This window comes from Schistosoma mansoni, chromosome W (assembly GCF_000237925.1).
Source record: "Schistosoma mansoni strain Puerto Rico chromosome W, complete genome".
Taxonomy (NCBI): Eukaryota; Metazoa; Platyhelminthes; class Trematoda; order Strigeidida; family Schistosomatidae; genus Schistosoma; species Schistosoma mansoni.
The window spans coordinates 42,575,875-42,591,882 of NC_031502.1; the positions used below are offsets into that span (position 1 = coordinate 42,575,875).

At 35.7% G+C, this 16,008-nt stretch overlaps 1 protein-coding gene across 1 annotated transcript; it reads left to right on the forward strand.

The window, feature by feature from the left end:
- Nucleotides 1-1,289: 1,289 nt before the first annotated feature.
- On the forward strand, nucleotides 1,290-7,508 carry Smp_090220 (feline leukemia virus subgroup C receptor-related; the record flags this gene model as incomplete). Its single annotated transcript, XM_018789776.1, has 3 exons — nucleotides 1,290-2,265; nucleotides 5,696-6,004; nucleotides 7,329-7,508. The coding sequence occupies exons 1-3, from the start codon at nucleotides 1,456-1,458 to the stop codon at nucleotides 7,506-7,508; spliced, it is 1,299 nt and encodes a 432-aa protein (XP_018655185.1). The 5' UTR covers nucleotides 1,290-1,455.
- Between the last annotated feature and the right edge of the window lie 8,500 nt (nucleotides 7,509-16,008).

Consider the following 16,008-nt stretch of genomic DNA (forward strand, 5'->3'; position numbering starts at 1 on the left):
TTATCATTATCTAGGAATCCCGAAATTTTGAATGTTTTACCCTTATAATAATATTAACCATGATATTTCTTTACTGATAACTTGTGAGGTGAAATCTTAAGGTTCAACGCACTTAACAGAATACTAAATTTCAATACAAGAAGTGGATGATTTGAAATACAGTCTTGACTATTTTCCATGTAAACGAAATATCTACATCATAAACCTCGGATGGTGTTTCACTACATAATTATGGACTGTTTCTCAAGGTTAATTACTTAAGCAAATTCGAAAAGAAATTTTTCTGTCAATCGTAAGGCTATGTGTTTAAGGCATCATGAGATTATGTTTGTTATGTTTCCTTCGCTTTTTATCTATCCTCACACTCTTTAAAAGCGTAAAACTCACCTTTAGGCTAAACGCGAATCATTATAAAATGTCATATCAGATCTATGAGTATACTCATAGGCTTATGTTAGATATCCTACCGAGTTTGATCACACGATTTCTGGACTTACTTCTCAGTTCACGTTTTGACAGCATTCCGTCAGTGTTAGCTGCTGACAACTCGTTTCCTTAGTAAGTGTGCATTATTCGTTGTTTTTTCTTCAGTCCTTGTGCCTATTATTTGTTTCAAACTATTAAAACAACAAGTTAGTTAGGATAGACTGGAGTTGTACGTTCTTCTTGGGTTCTCAAATGTTTATCTTTCGAATCTACACTGCAATTGAACCCAACACATCTTGTTTCTTATTTCAGTGTACAAATTGTGTAGGATTCAAGATTTAATCTTTCGACATTGCTGTTTATGATTGCATTTTCTAACTAACATTCTCAAAAAGTTATGTAAGGAGGTAGGACCTACATAATAAAGACCTCCAGGCAATCCAGAGGTTGGTACCTATTTTCACTCTGGCTTGCTTTGTCCTAACGTTCACATTTCAGTTTTGTCCAGCCTTATAAATATATCTCAGAATAGAAAGTTAACTCCATACTGCCAAACCTCAGGTCATTTGAATCTTCTCCTCTGAGATTAACTTAATCGATTGTATTTAGCATTCATGTGGCTTGTATTGTTGATCATTGAGTCGAGTTATCCTGATGATCAATAATTTGACAAGCCACTTTATTGATTAATACATATTCCAAATATCACTCTTTTTCTGTTTTCCAGGCAACGTTTCACTTCTTTTGGTGGAATATGATTTCCACTTGTAACCAGTGAGCATTAATGACCCATCTACAATCTACAAAGATCAATCTTTTGTTATGACGTTTAAGCAGCGCGTCTTGAGTCATGGTCAGGAGGATTTTAAAGACGTCCTTGATAATTTGAAAGAAACTGATTTTCGCGTGTATCGAACAAGATGGATTATTGTCTTTACATTTGCCTCACTGAGTTGTACAAATGCTTATTTGTGGATATCTTATTCCCCCATTGCTAACTACTTTGTGGAGTTTTACTCAACAAGTAACATGGTTCTCAATCTCATTTCTCTAATTTACCCTTTGACTACGATAGTGCTTGGCCTCCCAATAGCTTATGTCATAGATTATCTTGGAGTACGTTTCATTGTCTTATGTACGGCCATTTGTAACTTATTGTGTGGGTGCATGCGCGTTTTCAGTAGCGCACCATATATAAATATTTCATCCCCTGGACGTCTCATTTTGATAGTATTCGGGCAGGTAATCGCTTCTTTTGCCCAACCATTCTGCTTGTTCTCCACAACCAGTCTTGCGTGCGATTGGTTCCCCGACAATCAGCGTACCACCGCAAACACTATTGCATCGCTTGGAAATTCAGTAGGCATATTGCTCGGCAATGCATTTGCCCCTAATTATGTCAAGAGTTCTTCCGATATTGTTAGTTTCAATTACATATCCTTGGGATTGGTTGCTGTTCAGTTCTTCCTGTCAATATTTTTAGTCCGCAGAGGTAAACCAATCACACCCCCTTCATATGTGGCGACCGTGGCTATAGCCAATCGTCGAGTCAACTCAAACAGACATTTTATTTCACTTCATTCTTTATGCGACTTTTTGAAAGCGTTTGCTCCACCTCTTAAGCTCTATGGTTTTTGGATTATTACAATTACATTCAGTAGCTGCATCGGATATTTTACTGTCTTATCGGCCCTCTTACAGCAAATTTTGTGTACTAAAGGTTACTCCAACCAGTTTGCTGGGTTTTGTGGATCAATCACAATAGTTGCAGGCTTAGTAGCAGCTGGTCCTATTGCATTATTTGTGGATAGAACGGGATTCCTTATTGAAACATTAAAGGTATGTGTTTCTTTTAGAAATTCATAAATTTGTGATTCAATAAGTATGTGTTTTGTACAAATCTGTGTAGATAATAAAACCGCAACTTTAGAGGACAAATTGATTTAGTTTAAATTGTTTAATCGACTAAAGAATGGGACTAGATATACCAATTTTTTAGACTTAATTTTATTAAATGATAAAAATTGTCTAATTAGTTCTGATCACTTTATCGAATCACGAAATCATTAATAGTAAATTATGTTCTAAAGTTCAGAAGTTACAATGATTACGACATACATTGGTATTACTTGTTTTTAATCTACCCTACGATTTTTATATCAATTCGTATAGCTCTAAATACAAACACAATTTCCTAATTTAAGCAAATTTACTCACAGTACTATTTAAAATAAAGAACACAACTGAATTTTTGAGACTTTTGTGCTGAAGTTTATTAAAAGAAAAAGTATTTAACAACGGCATAACAAATAAAATGTAAGTCTGTTACTGGACATTGAAATATATTGCTTTAGCACTGGTCTGCGTTAATACTTAGTGGAGAAGTTAAGTTTGTTGGCTATCTCATTTTTACAGGGGTTCTCAACCCTGGTAGTTTTACCGCTGATATGTCAATACAGACGTAGTTTAAATTAATTATCTTGGGAGTCTCATCGGCCCTTGTGGTCTGGTGTGTGACGAAATCTCAGCGAGAATACAGAAGGCTCGACTAGCTGTCACCAACTTGCGTCATTTATGACGTAGGCGAGATATCCGTCTAGCAACAAAAGGACGGGTTTACTGTGCAGCAGTTAATTCCGTCCTACTTTATGACAGTGAAACATGGCCGATAAGAGTACAAGATATTCGTAAGCTGCTAGTATTCGATCATAGGTGTCTTTGAAGCATTGCTCGTCTATCCTGGGACCACCGGGTAAGTAATGCAGTCGTTAGGAAACGGGTACTAGGTAAAGATGGAAAATCAATTGATGAAGTAGTGAAACTTCATCAGTTGAGATGGCTGGGACACGTGTTACGTATGTCCAACCACCGACTGTCCCGACGTGCAATGCTTTATGGTGTAGGACCAGGTTGGAAGAAAGCTAGGGGCGGCCAGACCAAAACATGGCATAAATCCATGAAGTCACTGACAAGTGGACTGGGCCATGTTGGTAGGTGTAGACTACCTGGTTGGGATCCGCGAGATGATAGCAACCGATGGTTAGAGACCTTGAATGACATGGCTCAAAATCGTTTGCAATGGCGAAGATGCATCCACTCTTTGTGTTCTACCAAATTCTAATCTTCTGAATTCTTCATGTCCCTATCCTTTTTCTATTTCCAAATTTATTTCACTGTATTATACTCCTTCAATAACATCTTCAAACCCTAATCTTTCGGGTTACTGATTATACTCTTACTACTCCTACCATTATGGGATTTGAATCGACAACTGCATCTGTGTGTTAATGTGGTATGGCAACTCGAACTGATGTACGTACGTACGAAATTCTACGTTGTGACTGACTGATTTTAAATTAATTAACTACCAATCAGTTGTGCAACAATTGGAGTTAATGGCACGTTCGTCTATCTGTCAAGTGGTGAGAATACTGTTCAACAATTCGTTCCTGGTTGGTTTACGGCTAGTAAATGTGTCTCATGCCAGGAGTAGTTAGAATATTCGTCATACATATTTAGTCATTATATATTCGGATGCTCTATACCATCATATTTAACAGTGTGAAGAGATGTAAACATTATAGTTGGTGCCAACGCACTAACCTTAATCCGTAGTTGTAGACTTTATGTGCTGTGACTTAAAATTTGTTATCAGGGGCCAGTTGGATTAATTTGTGTCTTTCTTAAATTCGTGAGCTTAATATCATTCCATACTTCTTGTCCTTTGATCTTATTCGTTAATTTTTAACTATATTTCACATGTTACTATTTCTAATAGGGTTGTCATTATTATTCTACCTTGTTTGGCTTTTCTCTTGCTTTGCTAATGCGAATTATGCAGAACTAAAGTGATGCATATTTGTGTTAGATCCTAGTTTTCCTGTGACTAATCGGTTAAACATCGGACCACATGTCGTTGTGTACCGAAGTTTTATAATGCTCAACAATATTTATAGTCATTCTGATAGCCATAACGAGAGTAAAACCTGGCACAGCGCGTATCCACCCAAGTCCCCACATCAAATCACTATAGTTAGATAGAAATTATAAGATGAATGGCGAGAGATTTAAAATAGCAATGATACTGCGAGAGATCATACATAGAAAATGCGGCTTGCTAAGGAACTCATTCTAAGAACAAGAAGTGTTGAATAATGTGAGAACTCGATTTAATTGAAAACAAAGGGTGAATCATTCTGAATCATTGGGATCGATATTGAATTATGTCACCTGAGATGTCCAGTTATTGATTGAGAGTATCGTCCTGATTCCAACTAGACAAGCTCCACCAATGAATAAGCAGTAACTTGAACTAGTTGCTCATTTTGTTTCCGCCTGCCCCCAAATGCCCTGGTACGGCCGAGAGTGGGGAGAGTCCGCTCTCCCTCTCGAAATGCTCTCACATGGCCACGCGAATATATAGCCTCTGACAGGGAAGTCCTACTCACTGCCTTCTCGTGGCGGGGGTGTTGTTTACGAAATTGAGAGGACGAAAAGCGAATGTCCGGCGCTTTAACCGGGTTGGTGGACATGGAGGGTCCACCTAGGGGAGTTGGAAAACCCTGATTCCAAACCAATGGTGCACATGGGCTCCAGGATCCTGATGGAACGAATGGCGTATGAACCTATTGTTGGTCACCGGCTACCATGGGACTGCATCTCCTCACGATGCTCCACTGCCTTGTGGATCGGACCTTTAGGTCAAAGGCTCCGGGTGTGGCCCCCTAAGAAAACCACCTGCTTCAGTCTGGGCGCCTGGGCAGTATCACAGCCCTCACACAAATCGAATGAGATTTGTGAGGCGCATATTTATCTGGTGCTTTTTGTACCAATATTTATGTGTTTAAATAAATAAATAAATAAAAAGTTTTTTCAATCTATTCATATACTATTCAGCGCTGCTTATAACGTTCTTCGTTTGTCAGTTGACACAACATAGAAATATTAGTGCGTCAGGCAGTGTGGCGTATGAAATAAAATAACGGTTTCGTAAAGAAATATATGTAGGAAGCGTATAAAAAAACGATAATCGATTTTCGAGGGATGCACTTCAAGTAAGAACACAATCATTATGTGTTTCATCTACTTTAAAGATAGATTCACCTGTTTATTAAACATTAATAGGAAATTACCACAGGGTTATTCATGATCTTTACTATCTTCAGATATATGCTTCCGAAATTGAAGAATATTGAAACAGTGATGTACGTTTTTATTTGAGTATCGCGATATCATATTGTGCTTGTTTTTTATTTGCTTTTATTATTAGATCACATTTTCACTGAGTGTTTTGGGATCTGTCTGCTTAAGTATCGTATTGTGGTTCCATAACCAGCAAATACTAATCACCATTTGTTTAATTTGGCTTGGAGCATTTGGTTTCTCTCAGTTTTCCCTGTGTTTAGAGCTAGCCGCAGAGGCGACTTATCCAGTTTCTGAAGCAATTACAACCAGCTTTCTTATCATCTCCAACCAAATAATTTCCCTTGTAATGTTGCCTGTTTTACAGTTTACCGCACCTTTAGCTAACAATTCAACTGAAATTATCAGCACTTGTGGTCCTAATGAAGATATCCGGGTAAACAGTTTGCAATAAAACTGATCGTTTTATAATAAATCTATGAGTTCTTAAGAACTATATTTAATATTTTTAGAAACTTATTTCTCAGACTAACCTGTATCAAAAGCTTTCTTGTGGGCAAGCTTTATCGTCATTTATGCGTATTATGTTACCCTCATCCCACGAAAATAATGCAACACTAAGTTCCAACTACATTATAATACACTATACTCTAATAGAGAATAACTGGATATGATTGGGAATCTCATTGTCACAGTAAGGGATTAGTCTTAAGTTTTTTAATACACCATAGTAATGGCTTGTGATGAAGCAGTCTTTCTTTAGTGTCGTAGTATTAAGCAATTACTAAAGCCAGTGAACATTTAACCACTTAAGAATCCCTTATATTACTCCAGTCGGCCCCATGAATTACTGTTTATTTATGTAGTATCTTGCATCATCACTGTATCTAGTACAAATTAAGAAAACATAATAATTAGAAATTCAACAAGGCAGGTGTAACTATTTATCTACCTATTTAGTATAAGATAACAAACAAATTTTTTGTACTATTTTTCTTTTCATTATCACTATTAGCCAAAAAATTACTAATATGGGTCATCACATTTGTCATAGTAAACTTATTTTTCAGTAATAAATCTGGTTAGATTATTCAAAATCGTTTATTTAATTGTTATAGACTACCCAACGTGATTGGAGAAGACTAAACAGTTTCATCTATTCTTTTGGTAGATACACTTAAAATTATGATGTAGTGTGTAAATTTAGTTTCACTCAACATCGTGTTCCAATCTACCTAATATTGAAATATTGTTACGCCATCTAATTGGAGGCTCATTAACATCACACTAAAACTGTAATTTTAAGCTTCAATATTCAGATGTATTCTTAGGAATTACTAAACACATAAATTAAGAATATCTAACTTTATAAGCCGTGTCTTCGAATATTGCTTATTCAAAATGTTATCGGTTGCAGTTGCCATCTCTGAATATGCAACCTTTTGTTTTAAATATTGTTCACTTGGGTTCTGGTTACAGTTTAAGGTGATAATAATAATCACCATAAAAATACTGACGTAAAAGTCATTTAAGTAAATTTCCGCCCTTTTATTTTGTTAATTCGATGTCCGAATAGTGGATATTTTCATGTTAACAATATAATCTATACGTATCTGTATTATTTGTAGTTGATTATATTTGGGATAAGTGATGTTTAGAAGCGATACTTATATAGTTGTACGTTTCTATGGAAAATATTAAATTATTATTGTATACGAAAGATTACCATTGACCTCTCACTTCATTTTTGATTTCTTTAGGATTTCAGTGCACCACATATGGGTTTATGTGCTTTCATGGTTTTATTATCAATTGTCCAACTTTTCACCTTAAAGCTACCATATAAACGACGAGAATGTTTAAATTCTGTTGTAATCTCTATCGGGTCTAATAATTCTATCAATGAAGTAAATGATGAAATTCAAGACGATCTCGATTAGGAACAAAGACAAATAGTGTAACACAGCTTATTTATTGTAATTATTTGCTCTATTTATCCATTTAATCCTTATGATTTCTTATACTGAAAAGTTGGAATCACGTTTATTTATTTGTCTGCATAATAGGTAATATTTATTCTCTATTATTTTTCGATCTTTTTTGATTGCGGGGTTTATGAATTACTTTTGAGCCATTTATTTATTGACTGATATATTTATATATATCTTGTTTAAAAATACAATTGATTACTCAATAATGAACAATATTATTATTACTGCAAAAAACACACCACATCCCGCACAATGAATTTCGATTTGTTTACATAGTATTCATTGTTCAAAGTTAGGTAAATGAATGTTTACTTAATATTGTTACAATATTTTTAATGAAATAATATAATTTTGTTGGTATAGCTACAAACCTTCAATAGACGGGATTAATTGTCGATATAACCTTGGTTGTCCTTTTAGAAAAACGTAACGGATAGATATCTATCTGTATCTCCTATTTTTAATGTAAATCATTGACCAAATATCAATTCATATGTAATTAACTCTGCAGCATATATCATATCTAAGAGCTGGTAAGGCTGCCGAAACTCAAGAAGTGATTCTTAGTATTTAGAAGTCAAGTTCTTTAATCGCCAAAATGTCATTTTCCCGCAAAAATTTGATAACTAGCTTCTGATTACCAGTCAAACTATTCGAGGGATGCAGTCTGTCCAAAAAACTTAGTGGTAAGATACGATATCGTTAAGCATTTGATCTCATGTTTAAGAGTAACCATCTCAGATTTATTCATTGAGACTTCCTGATTAATGCCACTCATCAATCATTAAAGCCTTTATGAAACTTATAAATTTGTAACGAATTCAAATATGAAGCGTTTTACTGCGACGGATATATTACAATTAAGCTATCTATAGCTTACACCTATCCTTATGGTCTAGACTATTATCTCAAGTAATAAAGACAGAAATGCTTAATAAAGGATTAGTTTAGGATAAATGAGTTCATAGAAACCTGACCGTTTTATTCCCCCCCCCCCCACATATCTAAGATGTGCAGCTATTAGTCGAGTACATGAACAAGTTTTCGGTTATTGACTCATGTTAAACCAACTTAGCGCACACTATGTGAGTTTACGTGCATACATCAAACGGAGTCATCTCGCGGAAATTACGAGTGAACAGAATATGAAAAATTTAAATAGAATTGGCATGGATGCGTCTTATTACTTTTGCCTAAATTATTAATTAACGAATCAATAGATTGTTTATCATAATCATCCTTAAAGTATATATTAAATGCCGACAAAAGGATCAAGCAATGTTTCGGTATTTAATTCACTTTGAATTATAATCCGTATAAATATAAAATTATCACAGTTTAATTTCATGAGAATAAAATTTATAACAAAGATATATATTACTTTCACTAACCGAAATGATCTTGATTTGTCGGATCAGACTGTCAGGACAAACATTGTAACAGTTAACCTTCAGTCGTGAAAATCTTAACAATGGCCATAGAATGTCTTCTGACCCGGATGCCGATTTTCCTGCATCCATTTCCCTAAATCTCGACAAAACTTCATTTCAAGCATTTTTATTAATTTACAAGAGATTCAACACCTTTATATATTGGTTGAAAACTAAACCCTAGAAATGCTTTGTACCTATAATTTGTATTTGAATTACAATCCTTCTGAATTGTTTCATCTAGTATATACAGATGTATTTTAAGCTGAATAGGTAAAATTAATACAAACAGAATTAATTAAAGGAGTTTTCTGAAGTTTTCATAAGAACCGAAAGTAATAAACCTTAGCGCAGACATTCCTATTATGTAATTTTAATTGCTATCCAGTTTTCTGATTAATTTCTTGTTAAGATCTATTATTTTTAGTGGTCGGACATCGTTCAACTAATTTATAAGTTTTGTAAACAGATTCATGTCATTGATAGGTTCTAAATACCAACATCCAGAGAGAGGTTACCTACTGAATATTTTTATCCCTTAAATATTCTCACTATCTAAAACATCATTTATTTATAAAAATTATCAGAAATATGGCTTCTCTGCATAACTTAGAAAAGTAAAAATCAAAGATCTATTCTGTATGTATGTAGCATCTGATCCATCACTAAATTATTTAAAAGGTCATTTCTCATTTATAGAAAACTGAACGTACACATCTCTAAAACAGTGCCTAAACATTAGCAACATGAAATAGAGCCGAATTTATATATGCAGAAACAATTTGTACAATTCATATTCTTATCATGATTCTACCTTTATATTTCTTAATTTTCTTTAACATTTCACTTTACTGTTTTGTCCCTCTATTTGTTCAAGTAACATGTAAACTTATCATTTTTTACTTCACGACGCCCAAACATCTACTTCACTAAAATTCTGAAATTTAATTCATCCTAATTTTATCACTGCATTACTTACTTCCGCCTGTTACTCCCAATGGAGCATAGGCCGCCGACCAGCATTCTCCAACCCACTCTGTCCTGGGCCTTCTTTTCTAGTTCTATCCAGTTCTTGTTCATTCTTCTCATGTCTGCCTCTATTTCTCGGCGTAATGTGTTCTTTGGTCTTCCTCTTCTCCTTTGACCCTCAGGATTCCATGTGAGGGCTTGTCTTGTGACGCAGTTGGGTGATTTCCTCAAAGTGTGCCCAATCCACTTCCAGCGCTTCCTCCTGATTTCTTCCTCCGCTGGAATCTGGTTTGTTGTCTCCCACAGTAACTTGTTGCTGATAGTGTCTGGCCATCGGATCCGAAGTATCTTGCGTAGACAGCTGTTAATAAACACTTGTATATTCTGGATAATGGCTTTCGTAGTTCTCCACGTCTCCGCCCCATACAGAAGAACTGTCTTGACATTTGTATTGAAAATTCTAACCTTGGTGTTGGTTGACAATTGTTTTGAGCTCCAGATGTTTTTCAGTTGTAAGTATGCTGCTCTTGCTTTGCCGATCCGCGCCTTTACATCTGCATCTGATCCACCGTGTTCATCGATGATGCTGCCCAGGTATGTAAAGGTTTCCACATCCTCAAAAGCTTCTCCGTCAAGTGTAATCTGATTGGTGCATATTGTATTGTATCGGAGAGTCTTGCTTTTCCCTTTGTTTATATTGAGACCTACTGCTGCTGAGGCTGCTGCTACACTGGTCGTTTTCTCCTGCATTTGTTGTTGCGTTTGTGATAGAAGAGCCAGATCATCTGCAAAGTCTAAATCGTCAAGCTGCATCCTGCCTGTCCACTGTATCTCGTGCATTCCTCCAGATGTTGACGTCTTCATGATCCAGTCGATCACCAGGAGAAAGAGAAAGGGTGAGAGTAAGCAACCTTGCCTAACACCCGTCTTTACTTCAAACGAGTCGGTGAGTTGTCGTCCATGAACGATTTGGCAGTTGAATCCATCATAGGAGTTCCGTATGATATTGACTATCTTCTCAGGTAGGCACGCCGTGGTGTCGAAGAAGCCTCCATAGTGTTGTCCTGTCCACGATATCGAATGCTTTCTCGTAGTCAATGAAGTTGATGTAGAGTGATGAATTCCATTCAATTGATTGTTCCACAATGATCCGTAGAGTTGCGGTTTGGTCTGTACACGATCAATCCTTACGGAATCCAGCCTGTCGATCTCGAAGTTGGGTGTCTACTGAGTCCTTCATTCTGTTTAACAATACCCTGTTGAAGACGTTTTTGGTATTGAAAGAAGAGTAATGCTCCTGAAGTTATCACACTTGCTGAGATCTCCTTTCTTTTGTATCTTGATCAGAAGTCTTTCTTCCCAGTCTGTTGGTACTTGTTCTTCATCCCAAATCTTACTGAAGAGAATGTGGAGTATCTTTGCAGTTGCTATTATATTTGCTTTCAGTGCCTCTGCTGGAATGTTGTCTGGTCCCTCTGCTTTGTCGCTCTTGATTTGTCTGATGGCCATGCTGATCTCTTCAATTGTTGGTGGGCCAACATCTATTGGGAGGTCTTTGGGTGCTGCTTCGATGTTGGGTGGGTTAAGTGGAGCTGATCGATTCAAGAGTTCTTTGAAGTGCTAAACCTTCCACATATTTACGTTTGTCGGTTCTGATTCTCCTCTTCACTTGCTTGATTACTTCTGTGTATTCGGCTTGTTCCTTGGCTTTTTCCGCTCTTGTTCGGCTGATATTGACTGCTGCCTTCTTGTTCCTCCTTTCTTCAATTTTATCCAGTGTACTAACAGTGATCCATTCCTTGTGATGGTGCTTCTTTTGGCCCAGAACCTCCTGACATGTTGAAACGATTGCCTCCTTGATACTTTTCCAGTTGCTCTCCATGGTAGTCCCCTCTCCATTGAGTAGATCATGAAAGGCCTCGAACCTGTTGCTGAGGGCTATGTTGAATTTGTTGAGTTTGTCAGCATCTCGAAGAAAGGCCGTATTAAACTTTTGTGATGTTGTCCGCGCCGTTGTCCACTGCTTCTTAAGTTTTAGTTACATCTTGGCGACCAGCAAATGATGGTCGGATGCTATATCAGCTCCTCTTCTGGTTCTCACATCCTCCGTCGTCCTCCTGAACTTTTTGTTGATGCAGATATGGTCGATCTGATTCTGTGTAGTGTGACCCGGTGAAATCCAAGTGGCTTTGTGTATGTTTTTGTGTGGGAATATGGTGCCACCTATGACCAGTTTATTGAAAGCACATAGGTTTGCAAATCTCTCATCATTTTCGTTCCTTTCTCCCAGTCCATGTCGTCCCATGACGTCTTCGTATCCAGTGTTGTCCTTTCCAACCTTGGCATTGAAATCTCCCATCAGAATGGTCAGGTCTTTGGTTGGGCACTTCTCGAAGATCGACTGCAGCCTATCGTAGAATTGGTCTTTAGCGTCTTCATCGTAGTCGTTGGTAGGCGCATAGCATTGGATGACGTTCATTGTAATGCCCTCTCTCTTTGTTTTGAAGGAGGCTTTGATGATCCTTGGTCCATGAGATTCCCATGCAATAAGTGCATTTTGTGCTTTTCTGGACAGCATCAATGCAACTCCTTGTGTATGTGGGGCATTTTCTTCTTCATGACCGGAGTATAACAGAAGTTCTCCTGAAGACAGTCGTTGTTGTCCAACCTGCGTCCAATGTGTTTCACTGATTCCAAGCACCTCCAGGTTGTATTTTCTCATTTCTGCAGCAATTTGGAAGACTCTTCCGGTCTCCCACATTGTCCGGAGATTCCATGTACCTATAAAAATTGTCGCTCTGGTTGTAAGAAGGCACATCGGCCTCATGACTTCCGAAGGAACTCGGTTTTCATCATGAGACGTCATAATTATTCCTTCTACTCCCAGGGCAGAGTTTAAATGGTTTGAATGATTTTCTCTGGTTAGCGTTTTTTTAGCGAGTTGATTTTCTACGGGATGGGGTCGCTAACCCCATGCCCAACCCTCCTCCTTTACTCGGGCTTGGGACTGGCAGTAACCCCCAGAGGAGCTACAGGCGGAGTTTTATCACTGCATTACCCATTTTAATAAGATCTTTATCTCATTTGTAATGGCTTTGATTTACTTAATTGTAAAAAAATCACCATGAACTATGTTGATAGTTAGTGCTTTGTGGGAGTAGTAGTAGTGCGAATCTTCTCACATGATTACGTAAATAAATGACTTGCACAAATTTCCAAATAATTTTTTCTCTCACAGGTTAAATTCAGTTACCAAGTATAGAAGTTTGAATACATGCAGACCGAATATATATAATTATTTTATTTTTTAACAATTTTCTGATCAAGCTGTTTTGTACTACTTAAATTATATTTTTGACTCTTATTAAATCAATTCTTGTTGAGTGGTCAGCTGTAATCAGTAAAAGCTTTCTTTTATATCAGACTGACTAAATTCATGGCTTCCAAATGATTATTTCCAATGATTGAATGTCGGCCTCAGTGCATCACTGAATCGAATAAAACATCTCTAAACACTGGCTTGTTTTCTAATACATTCTCTATCGAGATGTGCTTTATGTACATACAGTATACTTTCAGTGTCAGTTTTTTCAATAGTCTGTCGTATACATATGAGTATGTATTTTCCTAGCAACATTTAGATGTTCTATGCAATAATAATTACTAATAAGTGACTTCGTAGCCATTCTCTAATTACAAAATACGTATTGTGCTTGATATTTGATCATACTGTAAAAGAATGATAGTGTAAAGACGTATGTTTTCTTTAATTAAAGTCAGTATGATATTCACTTACAGCAGAAAATCTTATAACATAAAGTGTGACTACTAGGAATTATTACAATTTCTCGAAAATTGCCTTTTTTACCAAGAGCTCAATCACTTTGATTTAAAAACGAGATGATGCAAAGTAGTTCCTTTTTCGCTAAGTTTTCATCGTTAGCGGTTCATCCCTAAGGTCATGTTTAAATATGCAATAAATCCAAATCTAACGTGATGTGATTTTTCTTTAGCTTGTCGTAAAACAAAATCTATTGTAAAAAATTATTACAAGTCCTTGTTCACTGATTTATTAATGGCTAGAATCCAGTTATTGTTAGTAGCTTCTGTATTGTTGTAATTGACTTAGCCCAAGATATGTTTGAGATGGTTCACTGAAGAGAAATCTAACAATGACCTAATGGTATTGCTATTTTGTAGTTTTTCTTAGTTATATAAAAATATCCCAAGTTGTCAGAAATAATATGAATACTTTCTGTCTAGCGATATCACCTGATTATCAACATAAATACGAGGAGACCACTAGACCATTTAAGTTGCATTTAAAGTAAAAAAATTTAATTTAATCGAAATTTTGTAGTATGTGCAAACTAAATATTACAAAATCTTCGTAGTAAACAGTACGCTGGTAGTTTATTGATCAAGATAAACAAATATCATTTACTTTTTTATTCATGTAGGCGGCATGACATTTGAATTATATAAACGTAATGAGGAAATTTTTTGTCGGACTAGTTTATCCAACTTATTTTGATTTAATATTAATTTATAAGTATAAGACTTCTATTATCTGAAAATTTTAAATTTCTATAAAAGTGAATGAGAAAAAGAACTTCCTAATATATGCTTCATTTTTCAATAATAAATTCTTAAACCTCAGAAAGCACAAAATCAAATTTGGAATATTTATATTGTGTACCCTACCTAGATCACATTTCTATTTTTTTAATCGGTACATAAAACCACAAGTGCTCTTGACTCTAAGTTCCGCATCGTCCTTTCCCATCGAGCCATCATTCATAGATGTGATAAGGTGAAACTCTCTTATTGGGCCACATCGACGTGTATCTCTAGGTTCACTTGCTGTTGTGTAACAAGATACATAAGCCGCATAAAAACGAGCGCTTTCCAAATGCTTCTCTGAACGTAGTTCTGCTTGTCTTTCAAAAGGTTGTTGTAGATCAATCAAGAGTTGAATATTAGGATACCTTTCGAACTCTGATCACATGGCCTCATCTGAGAGATCCTTTAAAATGATCTAAACACTCAGACGATTTCTTTAGAAAGAGCACAAATTAATAACTTGTGCATTGAAGAGGCATTAATAATCCATTATTTTACATCTGAACTCTGCATGTACTAGAGAGACGTGTAAGCCATCATTCTTCCATAGGCCTTACATTTAGTTTTCGTAAATGGTTATTTGATTTTATCACATCCTTTTAATGTTTCCAATCTTTTAGATGTTTAATATGATTTCATAGTATGTATTAGTTATTCATATCAGGTATTTAAAAAAATATGACTACTGAATGTGGAGAAGTCAGTGATTTCATTTTACCCTAATTCATATTATTATGAAGTATTTTTCTTATCTTCCTTTTTTGAAAGTTGAAATTAAAATATTACATTTGAATCTTTCATAAGTCATTTTAAGGCTTCGTGGTAGGTTACATATAATAGTTCATGAACTATAAAACAGATATTTTTCTTGACTTATCTCACATTAATATCCTTGAAAATTGGGTAATTGGAGTCATCACTTAAAAAAGATAGATCTCAACAAAATAATATTAATCTACAAATGACGAAGACAGCTCCACACTAAACTGAGAAGAGTATAACGAAGATGGTTTGAAGAAACTCAGAGAATAGAACAAATCTTCAGACAGAGTCACACAATACAAACGGGTAGAAAAAACTATTTCTAAAAAAAGGTGTACGTAAAAACCAAAAATATTTACCAAACAATCTAGATAAAAATCACTTAAAATTTACAGAGAAAAATTAGATGAACCTGTTTTAAGTCGACTTCTTATTGATAACTGAATTAATGCAAACAAAACATTAATACACTACTAACAGTTTCACTTTCAGGATGTCTGGTACACAACTTATCAGGCCAAAAGAATCACTACAATTAATACAAGGTAATTTGAGGAACACTATGATAAAGCAAGATAAACTGAACACCAATAAAAAAACTAGGTACAGTGATTTGGAAAAGCAGACAGTTAAAATTTCGCACAAATATCTTATTTTAAAAGAAA